General features: G+C 40.7%; 1 protein-coding gene across 1 annotated transcript; it reads right to left on the reverse strand.

Moving 5' to 3' along the window:
* Positions 1-4,673: 4,673 nt before the first annotated feature.
* On the reverse strand, positions 4,674-24,943 carry LOC139716516 (ubiquitin carboxyl-terminal hydrolase 25-like). The gene is made up of 16 exons (XM_071628056.1): positions 24,905-24,943; positions 23,843-23,867; positions 22,157-22,277; positions 20,404-20,499; positions 19,017-19,262; positions 16,784-17,139; positions 16,140-16,210; positions 15,112-15,340; positions 14,591-14,751; positions 12,691-12,871; positions 11,182-11,291; positions 10,114-10,295; positions 9,240-9,401; positions 8,554-8,677; positions 5,748-5,937; positions 4,674-4,864 (listed from the first exon to the last, which is right to left on the reverse strand). Exons 1-16 carry the CDS (start codon positions 24,941-24,943, stop codon positions 4,674-4,676), a joined length of 2,484 nt encoding a protein of 827 aa, XP_071484157.1.
* Positions 24,944-26,743: the final 1,800 nt, after the last annotated feature.

The raw sequence follows: 26,743 nt of genomic DNA on the forward strand, positions 1-26,743 counted from the left end.
ATCACCTGCACATTTGTAATTCTTCAAAGTTGCATTTAGACACTCTATTACAATGAGAATGAGGGCAAAATTGGCAATTTGAACAAACTGGTGGAATAAAAAGTATTAAAAAAAATAAGCAAAACAATAATGCTGAAAACTGGCTGTAAGTCAAAGACTACATAAATACCAGTGAAAACGATGCAAAATACGATTAGAACACCCATTTTCCACCAGTGGCATCCCTGCTCTTCTGCATACCTACTTCACCATAATTTTGAAACACCAATACCTGGATCTCTTAAAATAATGAAATACATTGTTGCCTTTGTCACATACCAATTCCTTGGTGACAGACTTGAATCAGTTTTTCAGACAAACAAGAACAAATACTTTTGCTATAGCAACCAGAATTATAATCACTCTTTTCCTCTTCCAATGAGAATATCCTCAGGAAGCGAAAGGGGTTTGGGTTACGGCAAATTTTGTGCTCACAAAAAAATAGTCTGATCCACATCTACACAAGCTCATTCTTACAATGTGTTTTGGCAGAACTGCAAGCACAGACATGTAATATCCTAGAGAATGTTAGCTGGTATACGAATTTGTATCACTGAATTCTAGAGGTCTAGAATGGCCATCCAATTTACATCTCCTGTCAAGTGACATGATTACAGTTTCCCATCTCTGATGTCCCCACATTCAGATGTTGTATAGTTGCAAGCGTCACAAGTGTTGGTGAAAGTGGATAAAAATCAGGTTTGTTGTGGTGTTTCACTTGAATTAATAGTTTGAAATCATATAAAGAGAAATCAAAAAAGCTAAGTAAAATAACAAAATAAAATAAAAACAGGTTTAAAAACAAACAAACAAACAAACAAATATTTGAATGCAGGAACATTTAGAAGTTTGATCAAGTGAGCAATCAAGAGACCAGAAGTTCTAAGCCCAAATCTGAGTTTTCTGCACATCCATGGATAGGAATTTCTGCCCTTCTATGGCAAAATGAAATAAATGACAAATCATAAATATGAGTTGATATTCTTTGAGCCTCGACTTACAATATCCTACCACTAACCAGCATGCTAAATTTGGAGTATAATACTCATCTCACCAAGGGATAAAGTACATTGTATCTAGAGTGGGTTAAGATGTTACAAACACTGCCCTGACACCAATGTCAATTACAAATACATTTTGCCCATTTATATATAAATTACACGTTGTAACTTACTTACTTTTTGCTAAAAATAGGAGAGGGTCATTAGTACATGATAACAAGCTAACATTTCACAACCAAAGCACGTACAAATGTGTCCACAAGCTGGTGTGGTCTTATCTGAAAGATCAATCGCAAACTTACGCTGAATTCTCTTTATGGACAAAAGGGGCTATGGGGTGTGAAGTTGTGGAGTAGCCGAGAACTTTATTTGCCACTCTTTGCATGACCTCTATGCAGCGTTAAGCAATTTTCCTTCCTCCACATATTTGAAGAATCAAACAAACAATGTCATTATATTGTATGTCACTATAAAAGATCAACTATGACAAATGCTATGCAGGTGATGGTGGCAGGTCCAGTTTGTATTTCCAGCAAAAATGAAATTATTCTATGTCATCGTCAAAGAGTGGTGCATCACATTTTGAAACAATAAGCTTTCAAGACCGTATACATAGATTCATACAAGTAAATGATTTTAAAAACTCATGCGTAGCTTTAATGTCCTCGTGTTCAGTGCTTAACACTTTCCTGAAAGTCTTTATGAATACACTAGAAATTCTTTAATAAACCTGTGTGTGTGTAAAGAGCAGATCGGTACAGAAAACCCTATAGCAATATAATGCCCTGTTCAAAGTCCCTGTCCCAGATAGGGTTAAATATTAAAAAACATGAAATATAATCCATGTGAAAGTTGTTTTGCCTCTCAGTGATGGATTCATCAGGCAGGAAAAGTGCCCTTTGAAGGACGGTGTCATCACCCGAGTTAAAGTTTGTGCATCTCTTATAAAGTTAGCAAACAAAATCACACCCTCCATGGCATCTCAACGCAACAAAATCATGGTTAGCAAAAGAATAATGATGTGTTAATAGCATCTGAGACATTGGGTAAACATAGAATGTTGGCTACTATTGACACTTGTGTTTCACACTCACTCCTTAAAAAAAAAAAATTCTGAGAACAGAGCACCAGTGAGTAGCAAATGCCATTAATGAAAAAAAAAAGTAACTCACAGTATGTAAGTGCAGAAGCTCAACAGAAAAAAACAAAAAAGTCAGATGATCCCTTTTTACCATTGAACAACAAAGGCAAGACCTGCTCAGGAGTATACAATGTAATACAATAAAAAAACAAGGGAGAGAATAGAATTGAATCACAAAGTATTTGACAGCTCTCACAACCTTTGGCAGTAGCTTTTTCTCAAAATTTTACGAACTTATTGGCTAAGCCACGGCATGCCTTGAATTCTGCACAGGTACAAAACAGCCATCACATCTATTTCAAAGCATGGACCCAGTTTTGAATAGAATGGCTCATTGTGTTTAGCAAAGAGAAATTCCAACTCATCCATTGTGGGTAGTCACATCACAGGTCACAGGTCAACTTTTCACTGCGAAAATCCTCAAATACACTGTAGCCTCAGCTGGGAATGAAAAAAAAAAGGGATGTACCCACCCGAACTTGCTTTTCAATTGTGTGTGCTTCCAATGCATAACTGTGGGCCTGGGAGGGGAATTGTAATGAAGCTCTCACCCATAATGGACTCTCTCACATTCAAATGAAGAACTATCAAATGCCAATGCTATCATTCCTGTAATAATATTGTAAAAGTGGATATTTTTGCACAACTAATTTTTCGCGCTCGGCCGGGTAAGATGAGTTTCATGTGTCTTTAATTCCACGGAATTAAGATATAAACTACTGGAACATATGGCAAGCAAAAATATTTGCATGCTTTTATTTTCGCACTTGTTTGTGGTTGCGTGAAAAGCGCGAAAATTTAACACCGCGAAAATTTCCACTTTTACAGTATTGGAACAGCTGTGAACATGTATGTCACTGCACAACAAGTATAAACCACAAGTTTGATTGGGTGAATCTATTGACACTTTCAACCTTTCACAAAAGAGTGACCCTGTGTAATCCTAAACAATTGCTTTTTTTAAAGTTCCCTTTTGCCCTGTCATATGTTCCATGTATGATGGAGAATGTCAATTCGGCCATTGCTTGCAAGACAAAGGAGTCTTAATTTGATAGATTTTTTTGCAAGATGTCAAGACAGAGAGAGCGAAAGAGACAGATACAGACAGACAAACAGACAGACAGACAGACAGAAAAGAAAAAGGAAAAAGAAATGAAAAAAAAAAAAATCTACAGCATATATTTCCCTCATAGTGCATAATTGTGATTCACAATAGTAATGAAATAGTTGTATGAGGCAATGTGAAGCAGTGACAACAGGGGCCTGTTGCATAAAACTCCAACCGGATTTTTTTCCGGTTGAAATCACAAAATTCCGGTTGGAAGCTCCCAACCAGAGTTTTTATGCAACGGATTTTACATTCTTAGATTAGCAACCTTAAAAAATTCAGGTTGGGCAAATCCCAACCTGAATTTTCTAAGGTTGCTAAAAAAGTTTTATGCAATGGGACCCAGGGAGACGGTTGAAAAATGAGAATTGAAAGTGTGGCTTTACTTACAATCACAAGATATTAAAACAGGGTTTGAAATTAATTAACCTCAGAACATGTAGTGAGAACCACATCACCAAAATGCATCCAAGCAAAATCTTCGTGTTACACTAGTTGCTTTCGTTGCATACTGCCCAGTCATTCAAAGCGTGACAAATACAATGTACCTCTACACCGTTTTAGTTCCTTTCCTACAAAATAATATAAAAACCGACAGAATATAAATAGGCAAACGTTGGATGACGGTTTCTATTCAAACATTTCGTTCATCAGCAATGCCAGTGTGAGTGGTCTGGTATCGTTTCCGGTGGCACTGATGCTTCCAAGTTACAGGTTTACAAAGTTGATGACCTCCACAGGCACTGGTGTGTATTGTCGACGTCGGCCACGCTGTATAAGGCATCTCAACTTTGTTGGTGGTGCCCAGCATTTTCTCTTCTTCTCCTCCATTGTCTCCCATCTATCCTGTTCTGTGGAATGGACGAGGTCACACGTTTCGTGTTTCTGAACTCGTCAGGGACGGGCTGATTTTGCTGTAACACACGTTTCCCGCAGAGAGCTACCCGAGTATATTCGGGACTAGTCTTCAACAAAGCTAAATATTCATGCGGGCGTGGCTAGCGGGTCACTTTGACGCAACTCATGAAAGATGTTTCCCGATTCTAAGCATGACTAGTCAGAAGACATCTCATCCCTTCAGGGAGTGGAACCATCAAGGCCGGTAGTTAATACACGGCTTGACCTGGAGATGTGTGGTCAGTTTATCTGCCTGGCTATGATGGTGTTGAACCCACATATCGCTTGACCGTCACTGGCCGGGTCACCACTCTCGATTGACCTGCCGCCTGCACAATGCATCGAGTCCCACAAACGAAGCGGTCAGTGCTGCATCCAATACAGTCGATACTCTCTTTGTAAAGGTGTGGTCATCTCTAAAAGGGCAGTGTAGTCACTCAGGCATCACTGGCATCACTGATAGGCGAGGGATGGGGAGGGGGGGGGGTTATGATGGCCCCGCCGCTTGTTGCTTCTGCTCCTGTTCCAAATGATAAATGAGTTTCATCGTCTCTATATACTGATCACTCAGGTCTATTGTCTGTGAGGAGCTTACAAGGGGCGGGGTCCGAACTTTCAGCTCCGACGAGCCGTCCAGCAGCCTCTCCAGAAAGTCCTCCAGTTTGTCCTGCAGCTTGCCTGGGGAGAGACAATGGTGGCCTAAAACAATTTAACAGTTTGATCCTAGAACACGAATGAACTACGTTCTCATAAAGTTGAGATATTTGAAATTAAAGCTGCTAAAAAACAACAACAACAACAACAAAAATAATACGAAAAGATGTGATGATTTAAATCATAACTTCAAAAATAATCTTTGTGTTACAGGCTAGGTATCAAAGGAAAGGATTTATTTCACTCCATCTGATGATGGACTTACTTTAAAATGTTTAAAAATAGCACTAAGCCCATTTTGCCATCAAACTCTTCAATTCTAGCCCTCTACTATGTCTCCTCCCCTCCCCCCCCCCCCCCCCCGTAAAACAAAAACAAACAAAAACACAGACATTAACTCTGTAAGTGCTCAGACACTCAGCTTAACCTGCCAAGCCTTTTCATCAGCCATAAAGGTGCATACATCGTCCACAGTTCCATGTGGCACCAAAAGGGTTAAAGGGATGGTACAGTATTGGTGGAGATGAGAATTGGGCTTCTAACTTTTTGGGAGATACCAAGAAAACATGTGATATAGCACAGAGCATACCATTTTAAGAGGAATTCAAAGTTTATTTGATGAAAATCGGGTTTGGAATGACTGAAACATCCAAAACCAAAGCAAAACAAAGCAATCGTAATAAAGTGTGAGTCTCACACTTTATTAGCATCGCCTTTTCGGATATCTCAGCCATTTCAAAACCAATTTTCATCAAATTAACGTTGAATTCCTCAATAACATGCTCTTTCATATTTCATGAGGTTTCTCATTATCTCACCAAAAAATGTTAGAAACCTGAAATTAGGTCTCAACCAAAACTATACGATCCCTTTTAACACCACCTCATCCCCCTCCACACCCACTCACCGCTGATGTCCTGACCAAGGTACGTGCACCACTTCCCCCGAATATCCTGCACGGCGTCGGCGTCCGGCCCCTGGCTGGCCGTCAGATGACTGATGCACGGCACCACCAGTTCGCTCATCACCTGCAGACTCTGACTCGCCTCAGCGTCGTCGCCAGACTCAAACGATGACATGCACTGCTCGCTTAATTGCTGTGGGGAAATAGGGAGAAGTACAGACTATAGCATATACTTTGTACTTCTGCCCTGCATGTATGCAATCAACTGAATCCGCACCGTATTCTACTTGACTTCATGGCAATCAAGTAAAGTCAGATGGCACAAAATGGTATAAATTTCATCAAAATCAGATCTGAGACAAGAAAAGTTATGATTCTTAGAGCGGTTACACATGGTCAAAAATTCGTCATTTGAATGATGATTTCAGTGAAAAATAATTCTAATGACGAATTTTTAGCACGTGGGAAGCAATTAGAATCACGAATGCTAATCACAATTACGAATTCAAATTCTAGTCTGGAGGTGAATTCCAGTGAAGTTTCACTCAAATTATGGTGCGAAATTTGCGTGTGTAATGCTTGACCTCCAAAACATCTTTTGAGGGGCGGAGCTTACGTGACCTTTCAAGCACTTTCGTAGATAATATGCGCGCCGCATGCATGCACTCGATCGTACGTTTTGATTGACAAGTCACCAAGGATTACGTAGCGCCTTAGCTCGAGAATTTGAATTCTAATCAGTTTTCGAGCGAGCGTGTGTAAGGTCCGATAATTCTAAAGACGAATTGCAATCATCATTACAGTGATGATTCAAGTTACGAATTTTCTCTCGTGTGTAACCAATCTACGTTTCAAATGTTTTCATCTCATCTTGATATCACTGGGAGCATCATGCATTTCAGCTGAGGTGATAAAATTATCAACTCATACGAGATTTGTATATACCATACACAAAAAAAAAACACCCATAAAAATTATGGTACTTTTGATTTCTATTTAAGTAATGATGACCATTTTTTTCATATTAAACTTAGCCATAAAATTGGTAAGATTATTACAACACAACGAAAAATGACAAATATGTGCAAAGATAAATCTAATGAAATAAATATTTCTGCGGGTGCATATGTCCAAGGGGTGGGGAGGAATTTTAAGCTTCAGGACTCTATCAAGTATCACACACATGCTGTATGAAGTACGTTTCGTAGCATTATCATTTACAGGAGAGTATGTACTTAGTAACTCTACTGTACATTTTGACCAACACTTAAAGAAGAAATCCAGGACTACATAAAGTCATGCTCAAATGAAAGACAAAAATATGAAACGCTCAGATATACTCTTAATTTCACAAATATTTGACGGAAAATATATTTAATCATTTTGTTTAATATTTTCATTTTGCGACACGCATTAAAAGTGAGCGAGACTGTTCTCTACCACAATGCAATTCCCGATGACATACGACCCGCCCTTCCGTTTTCTACGATCGCTGCCTGCCCTTGCCATAGAAATTGTGTGTGTGTGCCACATGTATAAAGTCCTATGTGTGAGTGAGTGTGTATGTACGTGTGTTGTCGCAGCGTTCAGCTCACAGCGTGCGTCGCGTCCTACTACACCGTGAACCATATACATACGTACAGCATACAGTTCATACATCGCTTGTTCTTTCCTTTATAATTTTCTCTCCGCTCTAATTAGCGCCCATTTTGTTAATCTCTGTTTATTGCCGTACGTTCATTCTATGTCGTTTTACTGCAAGTGTCATGTCGGGTCCACCTGGATACGCTTTCCAACCAGAGTGGAATCAAGAAGAACTGACCGAGAGGGCTGCCGCTCCTGGCGGTGCTGATGCACATATCCCATCACACGCGCACGAATGTCATCCTGGAACCAGTGCGGCTCAAAATGGTCTTCGCATACGACTCGATTTGGATTAAATTTGTATGTCTTCACATCAAATTTATCCGTTCCAATGTTGTTGAGCCATTTTGCACACCGTTCCCTTTCTATTTCTGGGTTGGGTATCTGAAAGAAGCTCTTTTTCTTGCCTTTCCCAGGCTTATTCGTACACCCGTATGCCTGACACATCGGCATCTTCGCTCAATGTTATGATGCACGCACGATGTCGAACAGCATGCATATCATGCATGCAGCTCAGTGTATACAACGCAGTTGCGCAAGGTACTGTACGTGTATTGAGCTCCTCCGAAGCTCCTCCGCAAATAAACTTCGCTCGAGCAATGTGAGGGTGAAACGTCATCGGGTCACGTGATTGATTTCAATTCCATACAGCAATTTGAACTGTTTGGCTGAAAATATTCCCAAATGTAAAAATCTCGTTTGCTACAACGGTTATGAAGTGAGGTATATCATTAAGCTCATCGGAATCCTGGATTTCTTAACTACATGTATATTATGAATAATCTTTGTATAGGTCGTGGATTTCTTCTTTAAAGTAAAAGTGGACATTTTCATGCATTTCACACAACATGAAACTGAGGCAAAAATAAAAACCTGCAAATCTTTTCGCTTCTCATGTACATGTGTATATAATAATATTTTATCGCTTCGATTCCACAGAACTAAACACATGCGAAATTCATTTTATTAAGCTGTCTACCAAAAATTACTCATGAGAAAATTTCCATTTTTACAATACACAATGGCAAAGTAAATTGGGAAGAATTTTGCCTATCTCATAAAAAGGTGTTTATGAGAGCATAATGGCACTGCAATCTGTTCCAGCTGCTCGCAAGCTGGACCCAGAGAGGTCACCCCATCCCTCTCGCCTTCATTCTTCACTCACCAGCAGACAGAAGCGTCGATATCTGGCCAGGAGGTCTTCGTCCAGTCTCTTGTTGGGTTCGCTCTCCCCAAATTTGTCGTTCAGAGCGCAGGCGTGTATCAAGTGCGGCAGGGCCTCTATGTACCTGGAGGGAAGAAGAAACATCCACAGGGCTGCCGACAATTACTCAACGAAATTACGGAGAGACTCCATAGGGCGATCAGGGAGATATTTGCTTAAAGGCATAATTTACCATTTGCAGATGAGAAAAAAACCCAGCATTAGTGCTTCAAAATAGTTCTAAAATGTGATAGAAACAAGCAATGTAAAAATTTGAACCAGTATAATCGATGTTAAGCATTCTTCAATATACAAAATGTGAACAATAGTTGTAATAAAATTGTTTCCAGACTATAAACCGTCTACAGTTATGGTTTAATGAGAAAAAGTGATATCTCTTTATATCTTGGGCTCTATTGCAAAAATTTTATATGGTAGAATGTTTTGTGATACAACTAATCTTCACGTATATGCATCAAAAGTGATATCTAGAACATTTTTCAAATCACTGCTCCCAAAGGTAAACAGGACCTTTAATGAATGTAAGATGCACATCAATGGACATATCCAAGGATTCTTAAGTCCCTGCAGAAAATAAGACCGGAGCAAATGTCGTGCCACCGCTTGGAACGCCATCCGCTACTCACATGTCGTTCTTCAGGCAGTGGCTGACCCCCTGGCAGAAATGCGCCGTCATCAGGCAGAAGGCGTCGTACTCCCTGACCCAGGCGTCGAGGGCGCCCTGCTGATTGCGGTACTTGGGGTCGCCCTCCAGCTTGCGCTGGGCTATCTTCCCGATAGCTTGAGAGCTTTGGGAGAACCACAAAGGGGATAAGAGTGAGTTGGAGACAGGTGTAGGGGGAGAGAGATAGAGAGGGAGAAATTGAGAGAGAAGGGAAAACATATTGTATTGTTTTTGTTGAGATGGGGATTCACATTTTTTAACTTTTTGAGAGATAATTACAAACCACTGATGAAATATCAAAAAGCATACAATTCTAAAAGGAATTAAAGGTTTATTTACAGCACTTCTTTCGACTTGTTTTTTGCTTTGTTTTGTTTTATTTATTTCTGTTCTCTTTTTTTTTTTTGCACAGTTGACCCAGAATGGCTTTTGACATAACAGCCTTCATTGGAAGTCCCTTTGGTATCATCAAAGGTGACACACTCAAAGAGTGTACAACAACACGCAAAGCAGTCCTTTACTGCAGTCCCACACACAGCAATTCATGCGCACTCATGAAATCCACCAATTCACATCTAGGAGCAGTCATCAAAATATAAAAACTACAGAGATGCCTTCTCAAGCATTTGAATAAAGCTGCTGCTAAAACAGGTTGCCTTTGTTTTGTTTTTTTTCAAATTTTTTCTCTGATTTATGTTGTACTTTGTCCCATTCCCCCCCATTCTATCCATACACACCATATCGTGCCTGTTTGAAATAATCACCTCTTGATTCAGTCCCACGCATAGGAATTCATGTGTGCAGGCAAAGCTACGTAAACTCCCCCTAAGCCTTACCCCAGGTCATTGGTCCTCATGCCTCGCTTCTTGATGTGGAGCAGGATGCTCTGCTGCATCAGTGCCTCGCTGGCTCCGTTCCTCAGGAGGTAGATGGGCAGACCCTCCAGCCGCCGGTCCTCGAAGGGCGGGTCCTCGGTCTGGGCGATCTGGTGGCACTGTTCCAGCATCTGGCCGTACAGCTGGGTGCGACGATATCGAATATGAGAGACGTGACAAAAGTTTTAGCATAATTCTATAATTACTTGAGGAAGGAGGATGCCTGAAATCAGGAGAGATGATGAGAAAACAAGACAGAATTGTTGCATGCTGCTCTTATTGCTGTAATAGTGGTCAAGAGTGGTTGGAAATGAATGCAATCAACTTTTTCTCTCTTTTTTTTCCTGGTGTTTCCAAGAACATGTATGTTGGACATGTCCATGGAAATATACACTGTGGTTCAATATATGGCAGAATACCAATTCAAATTCATTGTGGTGATAATCAACCTCAAAGAGAACATTAACAGTGGTTGCCACAATATCAAACTCTGTGTCTGATTTCTTTGGGATAATACAAGAATGTATATCTCACTTTTGCCCATTTCCTGAAACTCTTGCATAACAGTAGTAATCCTTTGTAGTAATGCTCTACCACAGCATCAATACAAATACAAATATTTTTTGGATCGGCCACATAATTTCTCAAGTGGTGAATTTGCAGGTTTAAAAAAAATGTGGAAAGTTTGTTCTGATCCATCTGCTTGTCAAACAAATTACAGTGTACTCCCTTAAACAAATGATAACAAACACAGTCATAATGAAATTCTTGTTATACTACTGTAACAAAGTAAAAATTCAGGTCCAAAAATCATAATTTCTATGTCTTTATACTGTTCGGCTGTAATGCAATTTCGATACGAGGGAAAACTGCCAGTCCCGAGAATTTTGTTACAATGGTAGCCACCTGTAATACCAATCAATTATCCACCGCTCAAATTAACCATCCCCGCCCATCATGGAACCAAGGACCAGCCCTTTTTACTTAACAAAAAGGGACCCTCCAGAAGACCACGCCTTCCTCCATTACCTTTCTCATGGCTGCCTCTGGCCCCCCTTCCCCAAAGAAAGGAGCGGCGGAGACTGGGCTCTTGGGTGTCTTGGGACTCTTTGGGGTCTTGGTTTTAGGCTGCTCCGGAGCTGCACGGATCAAGAAAAAGGAAAACAAAATTTGAAAACTTTAACGAAGATGAGCATGCAAACATTAGCCTTTCGTCAAGGCCCTCTTGCTGTACACTGTACGATAGCTACATTGTACATGTATAACAGGCGAGTGAAGAGAGCCCAACTGAGCGCGACAGCGAGAGGACCTTTTGAGATCTTCTTCGCACATTATTATTCATGACACATGAACCCTACTGAATACATGTTGTTACCTCAAATCCATCTTAGCTGCTATCCACAGGCCTAAAGTGCAGCCACTACAAACTACACCAAAAAAGAGTCATGAGTAAGAGTCCAGAAACCTTTCACTCAGGTGGCCACCTGTCTAACCTGGTCAGCAGACATCTTATTTGTCCCCCATGGGCAATATTTTGCTCTACATGGCACCTAGACACAAGCTGACAAGCTGTTGCCACAACAGTGCAAATTACAATGTACCAAAGGTAAAGTTTATAAGTTTTTAAAAGTTCTTTACGATGGGCGAAATGTGCCCACTCAGAGGCCTGCCACATTAATCTTCTGTCCGTAGGTAATATGATGATAATAAGTACAGCATTTGTAATGCGCCATCAATCTCGTGGCCAATTCTGAGGCACAGCGGGACATATAAAGAGAATAACATACATTGTATAGCTGTACATAAGAAGGTTGAAGAACAAGAAAGAGATAGAAATACCATGTATATATACCCGGTGAGCAATTCAATGAATATTCAACCAAAACAAGATGTGTACATATATGACTTCAGAAGCTTTTTAAATGTTTCAATGGTTTCTGCGGATCGGATCCTCAGTGGAAGAGCGTTCCAGAGAGATGGGGCTGCAGAAACAAAGGCTTTTTCTCCGAGAATCGAGATCATACTTTTAACTACCGGTATTAACTGTTTACTGAATACATAGAACGGAGATTTCTGCCAGGGATGTACTCTGAAACAAGGTTATTTTGCAAATATTTTGGAGCTGAAGAATGTACTGCTTTCCATGTATGGAGCAGATTTTTTAACTCTATCCTTTTGGATACATGTGTGAAGTTTGTATATGTACGACTCATAGGAGGGTCAATCACCCAACAATGATTGCTTCACAGATGTCCATGACATTCACAGTCTTAAAGTTGCGAATGTGAAACAAATGGGTTCTCATAGAAGTTGGGTCCCACCTTTTATTAGGAGCTCTTTGTTTTTGGATATCTCAGCCATTTCAAAACCAATTTTCATCAAATAAACTTTTAATTCCTCTTAGAATTGTATGCTCTTTAACATTTCATAAAAGGCTTCTCACTTTCTCATAAAAAACAGTTGGAACCTGACACCCTATCTCAACCAACACTATTCCATCCCTTTTAGCATCTCTCGGTGCTTGCACTGTTAACTCACGCGCCGTCTCCATGCGTATTGGCCCCGGTGGGGGCCCCCTCCGTGGCGACATGGCCTCCTCCTTCATGGGCACGTCGTCGAGGGCGACCACATCCCCATCCCTCTCGCTGGGCGTGGTGCTGGCCCCCCTGGATACCACTTTCTCCCTTGTCCCACCATCAGCCTGCCCCCTTTCTCCCTGCTAGAAAAGGAGATTGACAGGGAGCATTTTTCAGTACCTGAATGTATTAATGAGAGCTGAATCTTTCTGGTGTAATCCCACATCACGTTCATAAGTTGACTTGCATTCATAGAATGAATTTAGACAAACTTAAGAGGAAGAAGTTTCATAGCAATCGCATAAGAAATAAGAAAGTCACAAAATTTGATAATTTCATCTGTTTTCTGCAGACAGTGAAATTGGTCACAGTCACACGATATTACCAGGCCTAGTTATGTCATCCTCATAACTCTTCCAGTGGCATGTTTATGAACATACATATGTCATGGCTCGACACTAACTTTTTTGTTTGGTGGCCCAATGGGGCCACCAAAATCCTAGATTTCAAATTTTTGGTGGCCTGAGAGAAAAATTTGGTGTCCCCCAAAAAAAACAATAAAAAACATTAAAAGTCCTTTTTTTTTTCTAATGAGTCAAATATTTAAGTTTTATGATAGTAAGAATTAGAAGTTAGACATATCTACTCATAAATAAACTTCAACAAACTTGCAACACTCACTCTCAGGCACTCATTCAGTCCTTTTCATCCATCCTTTAAACAAATTTAACTGCTAATTTCCGGCACAAAAAGTTACAAAGTTATTGACATACTTTTCAAAAAATTTTGGTGGCCCGAGGCGGGCCACCAAATTTGCCCTTTTTTGAAATTCGCTGGCCCGACTTTCATTTTTGGTGGCCCCGTGTCACCGGGCCACTGTTAGTGTCGAGCCCTGCATGTGTACATGTACTATCAAATTCAAAATCGTATTTGTTATCAACACCTTTAATAGCATCTACAAACAACCCTTCACCCTTGAAGTAATCATTTCAAGGTTATTATATCAATACAAAAATTTGATGCAAAAGAGATGACTTATTTGTTTTCTTTTTGCTGTTTTTTGTAATGTAATTTTAAAAAAAAAATTGTGAAAAATTCATATTCACAAATCAATAAGGACTTATGACATGATTACATCATCAGTGCTAGAAATGCACATAATAATTATAATACAGTACATACCTATCTTTTCAGGAACACACACATATTTCACTACACCAACACACACAAAGAACCCTGCAGCTGGCCACACACATACACACACACCTCCAATCAGACGCATATGCGTCCCCCACAGTTCGACGGAGAGGTGCTGAGATTTTATCGCACACTTTCAGCCCAGGGCAGGTTCATACTGATTCGCACAAAAGTCAATGGCGAATGCATTTATAAGCTAGTCTAATTACACCTCTCTGCTCTTTCCTCTTGTTTTTTTTTTCTTACTGTCCGTTTTCACTTTGATACTGTTTGTTTTTGGTTTTATAATTTGTTTTTTGTATCTTTTGTGCTTTCATAATTGACACTCTTTCTTTTCCCTCAGTTCTTTCACGCATGATCCCGAATTGTATTGATTTACACATACATTGTACATATTGTATTTTGTACTGTGTCATTATACAAAGTAACTAGATCAGACGTCTTTATTTCAACTGATATCACGGAATATCAATTTAGTAATGAATGCAAACAGAGAATCGTGAAAACAAGAATGCCTTTGTTCTGTTGATCTTTACAATCCTGAAGTGCAAAAACAAACAAACAAACAAACAAACAAACAAACATATAAACATATAAACATATAAACATATACATTGTCACAGAACAAACACCCACAACCTTTGAGCAACACCCGCCAAACATACCTGCTGCATCTGCCGCTCGAGTTGTTGTTGCCGCCGTTGCTGGACCTGCTCGTCCCACTGCCGCAGCTCGTTTTCGAACTGCTGGTTGTCGCGGATGATGAGCTCGCGCAGGTCCTCCGCGAGACCGTCGGTGTTGATCAGCCCCGAGTCGTAGTGGGTCTCTGGTGGCGTGGTGCAAACAAATCACAAGCAGAAGGTGTCAGTCGTTATCAAGAGACACGGATAGTTATTGGTTCTTGGAGGGTTGGAGGGATGCACAAACTGTAACGTGTGTATTAATTCGTTCTTTTTTAAAAAACCTTCACTTGATGAGCTTATAACATCCTGACCTGATGATAGAGCACAGGGCCCTGTTTAAAGAAGACTTAAAATTGATTATGTAGTTGATTTTAACTGTAAGTCTGTGGCAGCTTGTGTGGTAAGGAAATTTAAAATCGATTTTATCTTTTGATAAAACAGGGCCCAGATGAGACCCAAATATGTTGGCTCCCACCAAAAGAAAAAAAAAAAATGTTTCGTACCTTCAAACAGTGCTCTGTTGCCCGATTCCACGTACATGACGCAGTAGGCGCTGGCGTTGCCGTCCCCGCCTAGCGACACACGCTCCAGCTCCTCCCACGTTACCTCGGTGACCGCGATGTCGTTGAATTTCAGCCAGACGTTGCGCTTGTGATTCAGGATGTAGGCCCAGTAGTGGCCTGCCAGGGCCTGACCCTCGTGGACTAACACGGCGTGCAGACGATACTTGTGCTGGAATGAGGAGAGTGACAGCATATTTCTATAAATCACAAATTTAAATCACACTTAAGATACATACATTGTGTAATATTAAACCTTTAATAACCCGTGCCATACATGTATTTCTAAATGTTGTTACATTGCTCCTCTGTTACTGTGTATTATGCTAAATGGAGTTGATTGTCAATATCAAAGTTTCAAAAATGTCCAGTTTGGTGGACTCGAGCGAGATGCAAGTACAAGTTGTAGCCACCAATATTTTCAATATCATTATCAACTCAATGATAGCTACCACCAACAGCCGTTTGGCGCGTTCCACTTCATAATGAAATTTACACTTGTAAAGTGGAATATTAACATTTTCAAATTCTATTCATATCTTCACTTCAACAGTTGTTCCAATCTGAATGAAAGCTTGCATGAAACTCCCTTGACATAGTAATAGTTTATTCATTGAAAATGAAAAAGGACTTTTAGATTTTGGATTACATTGCATTCAGTTGGAACACCTGAAACTAATAACTCCACAAAAAAAAAAAAAAAATGAGTACAATGTACAACACTGTGGCTTTAACACTTATTGCAAGCAGACCATAAATTGTACTTGCAGTATCCACAGTGGAAGTTAGGCAAACAACGAAAGAGTTGAACATCTGTCAGCTGAAAGTATTTCAGTTGTCGCTCTGTTGATTGCAATTATAGTAACTTGCAGCAACTGCTAAAAACTTCATGAATCGGGACTTGGATTGGTCAAGATCTACAAAAGATGAATGAAATTGACCCCTCTGCCAGAATCTGGAATGGTACTCACGTATTTGAGGTCGCTCCCTTCGTAGGCCGTGTGTATCCTATTGTCTAGCCTGGCAATATCATCCTGCAACTCTGTGTGAATGACAATGGACAGGACATGCTAAAGGTCAAATAAATTGCCTATGGTGTCCTCAAATCCATCACACAGAAGATAAAACCCAGCCAATGCTATTTACATTGCACATATATCTTCTTTAGAAAAAGTTAAAGGCATGAGCTGGAAACTGTACAGAGGTCTAATACACTCAGGAGGGACAATGAATAGATAGTCGTAAATATGGGGGCCTCAAGTCAAACAGAATGTCTAGAAGTGTATCTAAAAAAAAAACAGCAAACATGAAGATTATCGAAACTTCCTGGTATGTACAACTTTGTATTCTTATCATTTTTTTAGTGAATACATGTATCTGAGAAGTCAAAATTTGTTGATTGTCAAGGAAAACAACAATATGACACCACGTAACAGAAAGAACTAACTTAAATCATTATATTTTCATGTGCATAAACACAATAATATTTTTTTCTATCAACTGCCACTGCATAGCAGGCAATCAAGCTGTACTCCCCAGGCATAGTTGGATTAAGATGCCAAGTGCATATAGTGTAGTGTGGTGTGTCTAAAAACTGATGTAAGCAACATCTAACCTTTGACCTCTCCAATGACTTCCGTCCTCCATCGCTTGAGGCAGCTCTGCAGGATGTCCAGTTCGGTGTCCGTGATATGGCCAGGCTTTGGTGAGGCCAGGCTCTCTTTCGCCGCAGCCACACCCGATCCTAACGCGCCCCCACCGCCTGGGGAGGTCGGAGGAGCGTTGCCGGGGATGTTGATGGGCGGCGGCTTCTGGTAGCGGGGCTTGGAAGACACTGTCGGTGATGCGGCCGGGGCGGGCGTCGCCCCGGAGGACGCGCCAGTCTGCGGCGACGAGGGGCGCGGGAAGGTGACCCTGGAGGGACTCGGTGGGGAGAAACTCTGTTGCATCGGTTGCAGGCCAGGGGAGGAGCTAGTGGATTAAAAAATAAAAGAGTAAAGTTATAAACAATAAACAGGAGTGGGGCAGAAAAGTAGGAATCCATATGATACTAAACCACTCAGTCAAAAATGCCCATACCTTGCAAACCTAGCATCACCATATCATTGCAGAATATATTGAGGTCATCATCTCTTCCTCTAGTTCATGGTATCAAGCTAAACATCAATTTCCAAGTTGACATAGTTGACTGCCATGTACATCATTTTAAAGATCCATGCCAAGTTCACATCCTATAACTACTATATACGCCATATATTTACAAAGTCTAATATTTTGTTAATCAGGACTTCTCGAAAATTTCGGAAGTGGTTGAATTCACAATTGTGGAGCACAGTCCTGAATGGAGAAATGTATGCGTGCACATCGCATTCATGTCGGGATGAGCGTTGATATTTTCGCATGCTTGAATTTCGTTAATAGCACCTGACTCACAAAATTTGTGAAAATAAAAACATAGCAAAATATTTGGTAAATACAGTAATTCACTCACTGGGCAATTCCGCGGTTAGTAACGTTACATTTGAACAAATTTAGATATTTGTTTTTACTACAAAATTACCATTCATTCATTTCAAGTCAAAATTATGTCAAAAATATATTCATCCTCCCCATGTTTATGATACAGAAAAGAATGAATACAATCCAAGAAATATTAGAATTGCTATGGCAACTTAAAGGGCTGGTTAGTAACGTTACGAAAAAAGGACATGACAAAAAAATCAATGTCTTGTAACAAAAAGTGTGCAAAAATTCAAGTTACTTCAAACAAAGTGCTGCATTAATTTCAATTATTGCATCATGACAAATGTTCATGCAAATTTTTTTAGCAGTTCGACCGACGATTTTTCAGCTAGACCCCCAAAAGCATGGTTAGTAACGTTACGGTTAGTAACGTTACATTTGTCCGGAGTAATTCCGCAGGTCATTTCACCCTTTTGTAATTGACAAAATGTCACATGACTTCTGGAGTATTTAAATGTATTCATCCTTTACCCTTTAGCAAAGCTTGGAGGAAAAAATTTCAAAGGAACCCACTGTAATTTGCATTTAAGTAAATTTCAGCATCCCCAGTCCCACATGTACATTTTAGATGATGGTTTTAGATCTCGCAAAATCAATAAATACGAAAAATAAAATCTACTGAATTTGAAAGACCTTAATGATTGATGAACATCCATTGCATTAGTTGATACCTAAATCAAGGAGTAAGATAAAGAGGCACATTTCTTTTATCCATGTCATGTCCACCTAACTGCGGAATTGCCCCACTGATTTTTAGAATGTGACCCATCATGAATGTGCTATCATTCTAAATCCAGACCATTAGGGCCTATTTCTATAGTACCGACATTACAATGTCGAATATGGCATGACACCATGACGTTGTGCCGCATTTTCATTACGTTCACGTAGCCCCTCCATCTTAATGACAGGAATCCAAAAGTCTTTCAAGAGTACACGGTCTTGGGCTGTTTACATGTCAACTAAGTGGACATGAGCAAAGTTCTTATTCACTCATTCAAAAGGTCATAACTTCTTTTCTAAGTTGTATCGTAGGTCAGAAAGATTACTGTAAAACAAAAACATTCACGGCATGACACTTTCACAAATTGGAGCCAACAGCTTTTTTTGCAGCATGAAACTTTTACAACTTGCTGACAATGAGAAGATTAGGAGTATATTACATATACCAACATTCAATGCATTGTGTGGACAAAAACTTTTGCATGCATTCTACTTTCGCAAATCTTTGGGTTCTTGCAAAATTCACGGAAGTTTCATGTACACTCAAATTTCTGGTTATAGTATCCCAAAGGACATCACGAAGGGTCTACTCTGCGTCTCACCCTGGTCTCGGACTATTCCGGGCCGACCCACAAGGGGACGCCATCTCCACGTCCTCGTTGGCAGAGTTGTTATTGCAGCTGGGCTGGGGATGGCCCGTCTCCGCGGCAACGGGATGACCGGACCGGTGGAGCGAAGGCGGCGGAGAGGTGGACATCTCGGGGCAGCCGCTGTTGGCATACTCCAGCGTGTATTGCAGGACGTCATAGAGAGGCATGCGCTTTGGACCCGACCCGTAGCATAGAAACCTGGAAGGCATGTAGAAAGATTGTGTCAGAAACTGCGATCCAATAATTTTTTCTCCTTCCCAGTATTTGGCATAAAAAAAAAAAAAATATCAAAATAAACCAGACAATTGAAACAATGTAAATATCAAAGCCGCCTGCATACATCAAAATATTACCACAATAACAACACTTTGCAGGATGGATGAAAAGGTTAGTTACATCTTTTGGTAGCCCAAATAATGGAGTGTAGCGCAATGTAATGTGTCTACGCAAAATAAAAATATTGTTGCCCTAAGCCTGTTAAGATGGGGAGTAAATGCAAAACAGGGTTTGTTTTGCTTCAAACTTTAAACTATAATGATTGACTTCACTGCCAAGGAGGAATAGACAGATCCCCTTGCCTCAGAGAGAATGAACCAGTTTGCAATCTTTTTGACAGTAATGCTCCATATTTGTGTAATGCATACAGTGATGGATCCAGGCGGGGGTGCACCGGGCGTGCGCCCCGTTATTTTTTGTTAAAGGCGTAATTTACTATTTGCAGATGAAACAAAAACCCAACATTAGTGCTTCAAACTACATGTAGGTCTAAAATGTGAGTAAGCGATAGAAACAACCACGGTGAAATGCTAACCAGTGTTAATCAATGTTAAGTATTGCTGAATATACAAAATGTGAACAATAGGTATAATAAAAATGTTTCCAGACTAAACCGTCTACAGTTATGATTTAATAAGAAAAACAGTGATATCCCCCTTATATTTTAGGCTTTACTGCAGAAAATTTTATATGGTAGGATGTTTTATGATAAAACTGACCTACACATACAATTGTATGCATCAAATGTGATAACTTGAACATTTTTTAAATCAATGCTCCCAAAGGTAAACAGGACATTTAAAACAAAAGAAATAAAAGGAAAAATGGAGGAGGCGTATGCACCCACCCCCCTTTTACAGAATTCCTGGATCCACCCCTGGTATATAAGAAACAAATAGTTTCAGTTACAGCAACGGTAGCTCCCAACTCCGATTCTGCTGCCAGAATTCAGAGTTGCTGCAACGGCAACATGCAATTGTGGCACAAACCTCGCTTGTTTTCATTGGCTACCAGAGCTCACACCGCTGTATTACTGTCGCAAGACTTTCGATTCCACACTGACCTATTCAGCTTTGTCTGCAGTTCGCTGTATTGCTGCCTCAACATGGCCACCTCCTCACGCTTCTTCCTTACTGCGTCCTGATTGCCCTCCATGTATCTGAAAAAGAAATTAGAATATGGATAAAGCAAACTTCCTACAAAAAAGGTGATGTAAAAAGCTTTCATTTCCCTAAAATTAGGTAAAACATATTAGAAGGAGGATCGACCCTTTCATCATTAACCCACTGGTAACTGAACCACCCCAAACCACCCGTCTTATTACTCCCTAAGATGCCCTAAACTGCCCATCCGCTCTTAATTTATTTTCACATAGATCATATAATCACATAATTTGAAAGAGGTAAAAGGTCGACAAAGTAAGTCAGAATTACTTCTGTGACACACCATTCTCTCGGTAAAGTCTTAATAGGCTTTCAAATAAATATAACTTATAATAGACAAAAATGCAGTAAGCTATTTACACGCAACAGAAAGTTGTCGAAATAAGAGTAATATTGCTGTACCTTCCAGGGAACTAAAGACCATTATGGAAAGAATCTTCAGTTACAAAACTTGGTGGTTTGGGGTTACCATTGGGGGGGGGGGGGGAGGGGGGAGGGGCTGGAAAGTTTAAAAGACCAGTGGCTTGGAAAATTGTGTCCAGTTGAATCTGATCTTCTTTCGCTGCTCACACTGCCGAGACATTTGAAAGGGACCATTATACAGGCCTGTCAACAGTATAAGCATGAGGTGTAAGCTTGGTCAGCATTCAATCACTTAATCCATCCCAAACTTGACCTAGTCATAAAGTTGGCAAGCCCACCCAGGTGTAGCAATGTGCCTCAGTCCAACAGGAAGGCCATGGTGGCACAATAGGGATTAGGGGGTCCAGGTAATCTCTTTATTCATTGACAGTGTGGTTCCAGAAGTCCGCGCCTAACAGAAAGAAGGCACTCTGGCATGCGCCGCCAATCGGCAAACGAAGCAGTGAAATGGTTAAGGGTATCTTCCATTTGCTACCTGTTTGAGGCCTCCATGAGCCCCTCTTGTCGCACATATTTATCACCAACCCATTTAGGATTGTGTTGGTTGAATACTAAGGGCCTGTGCTCATGACTTTTGAGATTGATAACCTTTTCACTCGCTGGCAGGGTTATTGTAAGATATATAAAAAAGAAACATTGTTTAGAGGTGGTGGTAGAGAGAGAAAGAGGAGAGAGAGAGATAAGTTTGCTGTGACAAAAACAGATGCGAACAGAAGCCGGGCTTAGAATAGAATTTACGTAATGTCTGGTTGCGCTCTTTTGATTGAAAGGAAAGAATCAGGACATGGGGCCATTGTCCGCCTCGGTGCCTGTTTGCGTTCAAACTGATGCTGCAGCGTTCCTCCAGTTTGTCAGTGGCGCTTTCGAAGCTCACGACTGCATCATTGAACAAAAGAAGAAAAGCATTTTCACTTAAACTTAATTGGAAAAAAAATGTCCACGCTGTAGAAAGGTAGAGTTGGAGGGGGGGGGTGGAGATAAGGGTTGCTGGATAAGTAGAGTAAGGTTGGTAACATTAAGCACCTCCGTAATGAGGTGTGTTCAGAGTAAGTAGAGCATGGTGACATAGTGCCTATTCATGGTCCCCTGTTAAGATCAGGCTCGCAGGAGATGAGCCCCATTGTGCCCTGAATAGCTGACCTGTTTTGCGAGATGGAGAGGGCGAAGGTAGGACAAAAAGCATGTGATCTGTGGTGGAAATGACGGGCAGCTCGAGCTTATCTACCAAGCCTTGGTTGGTGGTGGTCAGGAGGTGAGAGCTTGGAGGAAGAGGATGGAGTTGGAAGAATAAAGTTGTGGTTGGGGTTAAGGGGTGGAGGTTTGTGGAAGAGGATGGGTTGTGAAGTGGGAGCTGGGGTTTGAGGAATAGGGGCTGTGGGTTACATATGAAATATAATAATGAAGGGAAGAGTTTCTTATGTTTAAAGGGTCGGGTTTATGACGGGATGGAATCAAGGGGTGATGGGGTTTGAGGGCAGAGCTGTTGTTCAGAGGGTAAAAGATAATGTTGGAGGGATAAAAACGTATCTTGGGAAGGGACTGAGATTAGGGAATGGGTATGGCATTCTGGACATTGCAGGGGGTAGTGTTAAGGGGTTGGAAACAGCTTGTTGTTTGGAGGGAATGGTGTCTAGGGACTAGGGGTATTGTTGAGAGGTATATTTGGTATTAGTTGGAGAATAGGGGTTGGGAACAGTGTTGAACAGTATGTTGCCATTGGTTGGGAAGGGTTGTAATTTGAAGTGAAGGCCAAGATATGAATGAAGAAGGTAGTGTTTGGTGTATCAGATGGAGCGTTAAGAAGGGCATGGGACTAGGGGATAAGAGAGGGCTGCAGATTATACAGGGCTGCAGATTATAATTAGAACCGTTGTGGTGAATATGACTTAGTTTTGTTGTTGTGTATTTTATTCTTTCTGTAATGGAGTCTAAGTGGAAGAACAGTAAACTGTGCCAGTAAACTGGATTATGGGTCACGTACAGTTTAGCAAATGTGGTGGCAGCATCCTTATTTCCAGAGCAGTTATCCACAGTGGAAGTTGAGCAACATATTTGCTAGAATTGACAAATGTTGAGGTTCAGGTAATTCACACTCGGCATGCAGCAGCACTACTTTATCATTATTAATATCATTATTTTTTTTTCTTCTTCTTCTTTTAATATTCTTCTGATATATCTGCTACTGTAAAAGGGGATATTTTCGCGGGACTAATTTTCCGCGCTTGGCCGGGTAGGAAGAGTTTCGCGTGTTTTTAATTCTGCGGAATCAGGACATCACGCACAGGGACTTATGGCAAGCAAAAATATTCGCATGCTTTCATTTTCGCGCTAGTTTCTGGTTGCGCGAAATTGGCAAAAATTTCAACACCACGAAAATTTCCACTTTTACAGTATAGGGCCTACTAGTTTGATTGCCAAGGCATATGGTTTTGGGGGTAATGGATGTATTTTAGAAATAAACTGGGATATAGCTTTTCCTGTGAAGATTTAATACATTTTTATTATTTTTCATGTCTTCATCTGGGATGTGCCATCTTTTTCACAGTCAACAAGTAAGCATTTTTTAATGTCCTATGTCTTTTCTTAGGATATCCCATCTCAATGAACTTACTGAACTTACTGAAGCACCGTAATCCATCTTTGTAGTGTACCATGTAGAATGTAGTGCGGCAAGGGTGAGGGGGCTACTCGCCCTTAGTAACCCAGACATGACGGTAGCTCTTTTTTAAAAACTGTTGAGTGATGTTGCCTAAACTGCTGCTCTTTTCCTATTCTGTTTGTTTGTTCTTTGTGTACTGGTGTTTTAAATCATCCCTCAGGTTTTGATACAAATGTTTTCAGGATCAAAATACTTTACTGGTTCTTGGAGACAAAAAAAAACAAAAACAAAACAAAACAAAATTCCAAACAACTTACATTCAGGCCTGATAGGAAGCAGATTCTAGACAAAAATAAAAAATGGAAATATATGATTTTAAACAGCAGAGGATGTCATGAAATCATTAATGATAATTTGAAAACCTAGAGCCACAAATTCATATGTTTTTGTGATAGTGGTAAACCCACATCTGTATGTTGTTTTTTCCTCATCAAACTTAACTTAGTGGGTGCAGGTTTCTATTTATTTTTAAAACCAAAACATGATTTTTAACTTCAATGCAACTTTTTTTTTTTGTAAAACTTTATTCTGCTGTGCATCAGATTCTGTGATCTACAGAGCTTGGTAACCCTTGGTACTGAGCGAGATTTAAAAGATTTGTTGGTAGTGACATGAAAGACGAAAAGGGTTTAGCAGAAGTATTTGTGATAGCCAGTATCTATTTTTGATCCTTATATCGCTAAAAATAAAAAGGCCCGACCATCCTGGATGGTATCTTGTATGTAAAGGTAGAATCTCCGTGCAGCAGACAGTGTTCAGGATGTTGTACACCTCATCCATCTGGGCTCTGTTTCGGGACTTTTTGTCGCAGAAATGCGATCAAGAAGTTGTTGCCGCGATAAATCACTCCCCATCTCCGATTACAGCGTGAACTTCTCAACCCAAACTGGGCAGCCAGGGTCTTATTCTGTGTATGTGTGTGTGTTTGTGTGCGTGTGTGTGTGTGTATGTCTGTGTAGGTGATATACAGTTGCCAGCAAATATAATGTAACCCAGTGACAGAAAGAAAAAGAAAAAAAGACAAGGAACACAAGAGGAAAAAAAAAGTCTGCTCTGCCTTGTGAGACGGAAGCCAGTCTGCTACGGGATGGAAAATTCAGGGCAGCACATGGAGAATTTTCAGGAAAAAACAAGGGTCATAAACTTGCCAGAGAAGGAGGGAAGGAGTGAAGAGGGCTAGGGTAACATTTGAGGTGCATGTAGTGGTGGTGTAGAAATGGCGATGTTGGTAGAAGAGGGGTGGGGGGGGGGGGGGGGGGGACGAGAGGTTGTCGACATTCGCATCCTGCCTAGGCTGTGCAAGAAAGGGACAAATTTACCTGGGGATTGGCTAGTCTCCCAGGAACAGACCTCGGCATGACCCACTTTTTTTTTTTAAACAGAAGCTCTTGGCATGGAATAACTCGGCATGTCCATAGAATATTCAAATTCAAAGATATTTTCTACCTTTTTTTTTTCTTTAGTGCTTGTTCCTTGATCTGTAGATAATGTTTTGATTACAGATGCTTGCATGCAGCATCCACATTATTCTCAAATGCTGTTTTCTTTCCTTGCAAAGTTTTTTTTTTTTTATCATACAGTATAAGAAGTGATTACTTGGCCAAAAGCAATGTAAGACAAAACAGAAAGGAAAATGGGGAGAGAAAATGAGGCCTGCCGATCACAGGAAGATGGTTTGACCGCAAACCTATCATTCTGGGCTTCTAGGGTGACCTTGGTTTGACCTCTTTATATTGGATCCACCATTTGAATGTGATCCATTCGAATTGCAGTACTGCCAGAGACATGCCAACACGCTTACGATTTTAACCACAACCGGTGACTCCAAAAATATGAGGAATTTTGACACACCATGTGCCTAAAATTGGTTCCTTCGCCATATATATCCGCCCCCCACATGAAGTACTCACATCACGTGTACCTACACCCTGTGCCTGTGGTGGGGACGTTAACCCGCGAAAATGCGGCTGGTTTGGTGGCGGGTGCTAAAGGTCACTGCCCTCTTGTGGTTAGTATGGAAAGGTCGTTGTGTGGTTGAAGGTATCCGTCCTTAGCTTTTACCACCCTAACTCCCCTTTCCTGTCCGTATAGAGGGGGTATCGAGGGCAGAACCGCGAGTATTGGAAGTGATGGATGCAGAGACAAGTTAAAAGTGAGATGAAATATCAAAAGCAAAGGGGGAGTTGCTGGCAGGGCATCGCAGAATTTGGGGCATCGCAGAATTTTTTGGCGGATAGCGTTTACGGAGGAGGAGATATGTTACCTCAGGTTGTGGAAACTCATTTAGATTCTGAGAAGAAAAAGTATTTCAGGAGTTTGTGATTATGCTGATAATGATTGGTTGAGCAGTAAGTATTCCCTGATTCCCTGTGTAGTGGGAGGACCATGCTATAGCTGTGAGAAAGGGGGATTGGGAGGGAAAAAATATAGAGCAAGATGTATAATGGAAAATTGGTAGTACTTCTGAAAACAAACCAACCAGATAAAGTAGTGATGATGGTTTCACATTTTGCATGAATGATATCTTTCAGATACTTCATTGAATAAGAGAAAGGATCATAGTTAGCACAAGCGGTGATGATGATTGGGGGGAGGGGAGTACGGCACATTCCCAAATATCCCAAATTTAGAAGAATGCTGCCAAACGGGCCGGTAGCAATTCCCAAATCTCAAGATTTTAAAGTCACTGAAAAACCAGAAGTTTTTGCACGTAGTTTCGCTCTGTGTGGACATTCAACAAGCTTGTAAGTTAGCGTGACCCTCACTTCTCGTTGGCTTCCGGGTCAACCTCCAGCTGCGCTATTTTGTATGGGTCATAGCAAAGCTGCTGCTCTTCTGGTATAATCATCGAGCAGGGGTCGCTCTTAAGTTATATCTTAAAGTTTAGGTGCGTGTGTGGACCTGCGTCTTGAATTCACGAGTGGAGCTAATCATCAGCGGTTCAGTTTTAGACCTAAACCTCAGGTCTGGCAACTGCATGTGAACATAACTATTGTATGACAGGGTTTAAAGCAGCATGCATTGCAACTTGACAGGGGATGATTAATGTTTCGTGACATCACTCGGTTTGGAAGGAAAAATAACATAATATGCACACATACAAAGATTTCTTGTTTCTTGCCAAGAATTTGTGATCAGGAAGCATGTGATTGCAATGA

This window comes from Diadema antillarum, unplaced genomic scaffold (genome assembly GCF_040938485.1).
Source record: "Diadema antillarum isolate AM-2024a unplaced genomic scaffold, OU_Dant_1.0 scf00000066, whole genome shotgun sequence".
NCBI lineage: Eukaryota > Metazoa > Echinodermata > Echinoidea > Diadematoida > Diadematidae > Diadema > Diadema antillarum.

What these genes read in the sequence shown, in the direction of transcription:
- LOC139716516 (XM_071628056.1), bottom strand. Translation starts at nt 24,943, where the DNA reads ATGCCGAGGTCTGTTCCTGGGAGACTAGCCAATCCCCAG. An exon ending in CAACAGAGCACTGTTTGAAG is followed by an intron (nt 14,752 to 15,111) that starts GTACGAAACATT and finishes CCACGCCACCAG; the next exon opens with AGACCCACTACGACTCGGGG. An exon ending in TCGAGCGGCAGATGCAGCAG is followed by an intron (nt 12,872 to 14,590) that starts GTATGTTTGGCG and finishes CTCCTTTTCTAG; the next exon opens with CAGGGAGAAAGGGGGCAGGC.